Genomic DNA, 6,539 nt, shown 5'->3' with positions numbered 1-6,539 from the left:
TCCCTACGGCAATCGGCATCATGAGCATGAAATCTTCCAAGGTTCGCCAATGGCATAGGGGAAGAACAGGGGCAGTTTTAATATTTCTTTTTCCTTTTTTCTTTCCAGTTCTTTAATTGTTTCAACATGTTTATAAGTGAAATTCAAAACTGTAAAAACACAATTAGAGCCATAGGTACCGAAGGGTAGAGCATCTAGATAATAGTAGGGAGACCCAGGTGAAACCCATTACGAGCTTGGTCAATTGCAAAGTATCACATCAAGATTGTGAGAAGAAGTTTGTGAATATATTATTTTCCTTTAGAAAAAACTCAAAATGATTTGCTCTACTTGTCAGCATTAAGTCTCTGTCGTGTTGATTTGCAAACATCCCTTTTAAATCTGTGTTTCTGTTTCTGTCTGTCTCTCTCCTTCAACTTGTTCCTTTTTTCTTTATAATGAAATTTGGGTCAACAGATAAACAAGATCTAATCTAAATCATAGTGTATGTGATCAATCCAATAAGTTTGACATCTAGACATAAGCATGAATAGTGTATTCCACGACGATACACTGGACAATACTTCCATCTTTAGCACGGCATTTCAAGTCACCACTAACCCTGAATTGTGTCAAGCCAAAGGCAGAAATTTTAACAATAAAGATTTCACTTCAAGGCATTGACATCATAGAAATCCTAACAACACAGTTTTCACTCCAAGGCATTGACATAGTAGAAATTCTAACAATATAGTTTTCAGTCCAAGCCATGGCATCAACCAAATAAAATATACTCTTTACATGAACAAAATTTCTGTCTAAAAGGGGGCAAGACAACTGTCTTAGCAATAGTTGAAAAAAATCAATTAATGGGGCACGCCGAAAATGTAAGCAACCATTGTCTCGTGATCTAGATTCGATTGCCTTATATTGTCCTAGCTAATGTTTCCATTCACAACAAAACTGAAAAAAAAAACCCAAATAAACTACACAATGTTCCTGACTTTCAATTTGATCTGCAGCAGCAAAGATTGATAGGTATATAGCCAAACTCAACAGACAACCATGGAAAGGTAGTCACCAGTCTAGCATACATACAATCAGGGAGTAGTTGGCCAACAGAAGCATCCTTCTCATCACAAATGCTCCTTAGTTGCCATCCAGCCCCCTACAATTGTGTTGTAGCAACAGAAGGGCACTTTCCTAGTGTATTCCACAAAATATAATCCCCAGAAGTAACCTGTCACAACCAAGTTGTAATACTAATCACCGTCATTGCAAATTTGACAGAAGCAACTAGAAACTAAATGAAGTACTGTCCAATTGCAGGCTTCACAAAGATTTTTATTAGGGGACTTCACCCAGCTGTGAGCCTCACATGATTGGTGTATAATTACTTCCTACTTAAAAACTAAATCAAGGGGAAAGGTGCCATATATAAATATGTTGAATTCTGTTTTCATCCAAAAATCAAAATCTCACAACATGCTTAGCATTCATTAGAAATATCAAAATATTAACAGACCAGACATGTACTTACAAGTTCATGACAAATAAAAAGGAAGTAGCAAAATACACAATTAAAAGTAGAGAACTATTATTATTGGTGCACATATTCTCTCAATCATATACCGTAATAGTGACCATATTATCCCATGTAGATGGAATCCAAACAAAGACCATATTATCAATTATGACATGTCATAAGAAGGCCATATAATAAATGATCATGTTATTAAAAATAAACATGTTGTTCATAAGACTAACTTTTTAGTAACAACCAATATAATGACCACATTAATAATGGAAGGATATAATGACATGTTATTAATAATTAATAATGATCAGAAATATCCCGAGTCACTTGGCAATCCTACCTGAGTTGAGAACTCTACAGGTGCTTTTACAGTTGGATAAATGCTTACCTGTTTACAGGAAAAAACAAATATATGTTAAGCAGTATAAATACAACAGTTCAATGGTATATTTTTTAGCTCGAGCAACACACATGGACTACATCAGTGACAGTTCAATGAGGGAACGACTCACATACAAGACAAAGACTTACAGATTTAGTATCAATTGACATTCCAGATATTGAAGCCCCAACAATCTTGAAAGAAACCTGTAATCATGAGTCAGAAAATGGCTGTTTCTGAAAATTTCAGTATTTTAGCATATTAAAATATGTATTATACTAATCTTCAAATGTAGATAAAATAGAACCCAAGTGATAACATTCTTCACCAATTAGGTGGTTCACAGTTTATTTTTACTCAACTAAAAGACACAGAGAAAAGCAAATATACTCTAGTAAGATATCTGACAATCCTATTTGTGATTTATACCCAATAAAGCAGTTCTTAAATAGAACCATCTTTAATGATGACTGTCATAATCAAATGCACGTAATGGTCACATAAAATATAAAAGCAAATGTGATCGAATAGAGATGTCATATTCTCCAGCTGACAATTTTAAACAGTTTAATCATAATTTACTAAGAGGACAGTATTAAGCATAAAAATATCAGAGAGAGGAATGGTAGTAAAAGCAAATTTCATATTTTTAAATTCAGACAATTTAGAGTGAAACCTAAAATCCCAATTACTTTAAGTATTGATAGAAGCCTCAACTGATGCATTTGGAGTTAGTGGTAACCAAAGTAGATGGTGAAACAAAATATCAAATTCCCACCAAAAGACTTCTAAAGCACCTTTCTTTATTTATTAAGCACAAAAATGTAATTTTGAACCACATGAAACTGCCCACAGAGAAAAGTAAATAAAAAAAATCTTCCGTGCGGATGTACAGCTTACATAATATAATGTAACAAGCAAGCATAGAATCGCTCAATGCATGAAGAACAAAAAATGCAACAGTTCATAAATGCATTGATATGACAGTATTACATATAGAATTATCAGAGAGAAAGATGGCAATGACACCAAATGTTATATTTTAAAAGAAAAAAATCCACAAATCCTAGCTTCAGACAATTTATAATGAAATCTAAAATCTAATTACTTCAAATATTGATAAAAACCTCAACTGATGCATTTGGCATTGGTGGTAACCTAAGCAGATAGTGAAACCAAATTTCAAATTCTTAGCATAATTCCTCTGAAGCACCTTCTTATTCTATTTATTAGGCCCAAAAAAATGTTATACTGAACCACATTAAACTGCTCAGCGTGAGAACTTAATAAAAATATCTTCCTTATAGAACTAAATGTTACAAATTATAAAGTAACAAGCAAGCAAAGTAGCTCAATGCATTGAACAACAATAAATGCAACAGTTCGTGAACAATATTTAACTTTGCATAAAAAAATTCATAGCTAACTTAGTTATTTCAGATATGCAATAATTTGTTATGTTAGAACACACAGCTTTCATATTATTTCCAGAAGTCATGAAACCAAGAACAAATAAAGAATTAAAAGGCATGGCACATACTTTAGCATAATTGTATGCATGCCAGCAAAATGGCTCCTCTAGATCAACTGAAGGAAGATCCTTGTTCATTTTCTCCATTAAATACTCCTCTATGTTAACCATATTGTTTGCATTCTCTGTCTCAGCATCACTATCTTCATCTACTGTGCTCCCAATCAATGACCTAGACGAAGGTAGCCTTTGGATTTGCCATGATGCAAATTTAACTGTTCCAGGGAAAGTTGCCTCAACACTTTTCCCAGTAAAGCCCCGTCCACTTGTGACAATTTTCCATTCAACAGAGTGCTCAGTGGTTGAAACTGTTCCAATTGATGGAGTCCCATCAAAAGACACAACTCTTCTCCTAGGAAAGGGCATGGTGACATTACAAAACTCCATTGTCAGAGGAGCCTTATAGCCTTCCATTAGATGCAACTTGAACAAAAATGCACCTTCATCTTCAGAGACCATTGACAATTGGTAAAACCCCTTGACAGGAGGTCCAAGGCCACACATTGCCTGATAACGCATTAAAACAAAATTACCCAGTGGCGGTTGAAACATCACAGCCTGCTTATCAACACCTTGCTCTGGAACCTGGGCACAAGGATGAAAAGATAAAACTTCAATGTGAGCAGTGTTCAACCCTGTAAATGGGAATGACACATCGGGTAACCCCTCTAATTCTGCTCGACAGTTTATTTGACCTGAGACAGATAAACTATCAGGAATCTCGTCTCTATCATACATTGCAGCATGAATTGTTTCATGAATTGTGAATAACAATCTCTGTTTTCCTTTGTACAAATATGGTTTCCATAGTGGTTGCTTGAGGTCTTGAGGAGGCAGATCTGATGAAGAAAAGCCATTAACCTTGATTGCAAAAATATTAGAGTAGTTCAGGTCCACAGGTGTACCTAAAGAAAAAGGTAATCAATCATGCACATTAGGTAAAATGCATACTGATCAATAAGCATACAGTTTAGAGAAATATGAGATGAGAACTACCATAATAAAGAGTACTAACCAAAGGGCATTGCGCTGCTTATAAAACTTCGAAGTGCATCCTTATCCAAAGCCCTTGAACCAAGTTTTGGTGCATCTGATGTAACAGTTCCTACCACAGCAGTGCCAGAAGGTGCAGAAGAAGCAACTGGTGCTGCAACAGGTTTTGCTCTAGAGGAGATGCCTGATATTCCAATACTGCCTGTCAGTGAATCCAACAAGCCTCCAACTGATGGTGATGCATTTACTACAACTTCAGGTTCTAACACATCACCAGTAATTACATCACCAATTGCATGTGCCACCATGAATGCCCTGTAACAGAAACCAACAAAGCTGTTCACCAATTATAAACACCCAATTACTCACTTAAGAAAGTAAAATCCAAGTTCTCTCGCCTTGTACAGCCAACTCTACTCGCCCTAGTTTAAGCATGTTAGCACCAAATTATTCCATTGTAAAGATTTTCTTTTTGATGAAGAGTACAAGTTATACAAGCAAACTAAAGCACAATTAGTGCTCCTTATATATAAGAACTTTTATATAAGGAAAGAGCAACAGGGCCTACTCATCCTTTAATCAAAACAATGTTATCAAGACCTTCCAAAATCAAACTCCCAACAGACTTGACCTCACCATTTCCTTTCAAAATTAAATGGCACGGAAAACCAAAATAATATATAGTGTATATTTGCCTAATACTCATATTCCTTAAAAAATTATAGTAAAAGGGCTGATACGACCCCTTTTCTCAACGTACAAAAGGAGAGTGAAGGCAATTCAGCTGATGCGCAAAAAGGGGAGTTAGTATCCACGTGGCAAGAAGCATGCTTGGGTGTGCATTGGGGAAATATATTGTGGGATTTCAATTGTAAAAGCATGTAAAACTTTTGAGTATGAATGGGAGGAACTAGGCCCTCGAAGAGCTAGATATCTTTATTTACTGCACTGGTTTTGCACCCTTTTATATTGTAATTTCCATTTCAATCTTTCAATACAGTATAATCTTTTTGTCTTTATATAATTCATGCTGTTGGAGTTGAGCACTATTGCGTGGAATACTGAATACAGTCAGTGGATTGAGTAGCGTTGAGGATCCAGGTTCTCAAACAATTGGTATCAGAGCAACGTGTGGGGAATGGTGAAAAGAGAATGGAAGGAAGAATGGAGGGAATTGAGAGAGAGATGGGGTAGGTTAAGGAAGATGTTAACATTGTTAAGGAGGACGTCGGCAGCATCAGGAGTACTTGCTGGAGTTGAGGGAATGGATTAAATGAAAGAGGAAGGGATGGTAGTGTGAACCGAGGGAAGGATAAGGTTGAATCATCGGGTACCCAGGGAAGCAACGAGGACCTAAACCGAAATCAATCAAACCAATCAAGATCTAACGAGAATGGGGAGAAGATCGGAAGATGAAAACTGGGAGTTACCGTTTTTTACGGTGAGGACCCCATGGTGGCTATTCGAGCCGATAGATACTTCCAGGTGAATAAGTTGCGGAGGAGGAGAAGTTAGAAGGGCGGCAGTGTGCATGGAAGGACGAGCACTGAAATGGTTCCAATGGGTAGTCTCGTGCGCCATTTTCGGACTGGCGACGTTCAAAAAAGCAGTGTAGACCGATTTAGACATCGTACAAAGGATCGGCATTGAATCTCTGGTAACGCTGAAACAGACACTACCGACTGATTACCGTGAGCAGTTTGAACTGCTGGCTGCTCCCAGCAAGAGGTTGAAGAAGAGCTGCTTATGGGACATTTACAGTGGGCTGAAAGAGAGATCAAGGCTGAGGAGATTGGTGCGGCCCAATAATTTGTTTGAGCTCATGGAACAAGCCCATAGAATTGAAGAGAGGAACTGGGTCTTAGAAAAAAACAAATGGAAAGTGGGCCGTGCCCATGGACTCATAAAGGGACACATATAACCGAATTACACCAGGCCCGAACCTTTAAAATGGTGGGTACCCAATACAATTAAACACCAGAACGTTTCTCATCTTTTCAAACACGCACAGTAAAGGAGGAAAAGTTTTTGAACCAGCACCATCAACCACTCGCGACTCCAGTTTTCAGCGGACTCACGGATGCAAGCTACAGTACAAGAGGGAAAGAGGCCTTTGT

The 6,539-nt window shown here is 37.1% G+C and overlaps 1 protein-coding gene across 1 annotated transcript; it reads right to left on the bottom strand.

Annotated features, from left to right (window-relative positions):
• Nucleotides 1–1,060: 1,060 nt before the first annotated feature.
• LOC116145531 (AP-5 complex subunit mu-like) lies at nucleotides 1,061–6,003 on the bottom strand. Its single transcript, XM_031430984.1, has 6 exons — nucleotides 5,853–6,003; nucleotides 4,445–4,771; nucleotides 3,439–4,334; nucleotides 2,048–2,104; nucleotides 1,857–1,904; nucleotides 1,061–1,219 (listed from the first exon to the last, which is right to left on the bottom strand). The coding sequence occupies exons 1-6, from the start codon at nucleotides 6,001–6,003 to the stop codon at nucleotides 1,148–1,150; spliced, it is 1,551 nt and encodes a 516-aa protein (XP_031286844.1). The 3' UTR covers nucleotides 1,061–1,147.
• Between the last annotated feature and the right edge of the window lie 536 nt (nucleotides 6,004–6,539).

Source organism: Pistacia vera, unplaced genomic scaffold (genome assembly GCF_008641045.1).
Source record: "Pistacia vera cultivar Batoury unplaced genomic scaffold, PisVer_v2 Contig462, whole genome shotgun sequence".
Taxonomy (NCBI): domain Eukaryota; kingdom Viridiplantae; phylum Streptophyta; class Magnoliopsida; order Sapindales; family Anacardiaceae; genus Pistacia; species Pistacia vera.
Note: the sequence above shows the minus strand (reverse complement) of the source record. Positions and strands in the feature narration are given on the sequence as shown.

Bases quoted from the DNA above. Each gene is read 5' to 3' on its own strand.
- LOC116145531 (XM_031430984.1), bottom strand. From the start codon at position 6,003: ATGGCGCACGAGACTACCCATTGGAACCATTTCAGTGCTCGTCCTTCC. The intron at 2,105-3,438 runs GTATGTGCCATG...TCATGATTACAG, and splicing joins ATGCATACAATTATGCTAAA to GTTTCTTTCAAGATTGTTGG. The intron at 1,220-1,856 runs GTAGGATTGCCA...TGGTTGTGACAG, and splicing joins CTGTAGAGTTCTCAACTCAG to GTTACTTCTGGGGATTATAT.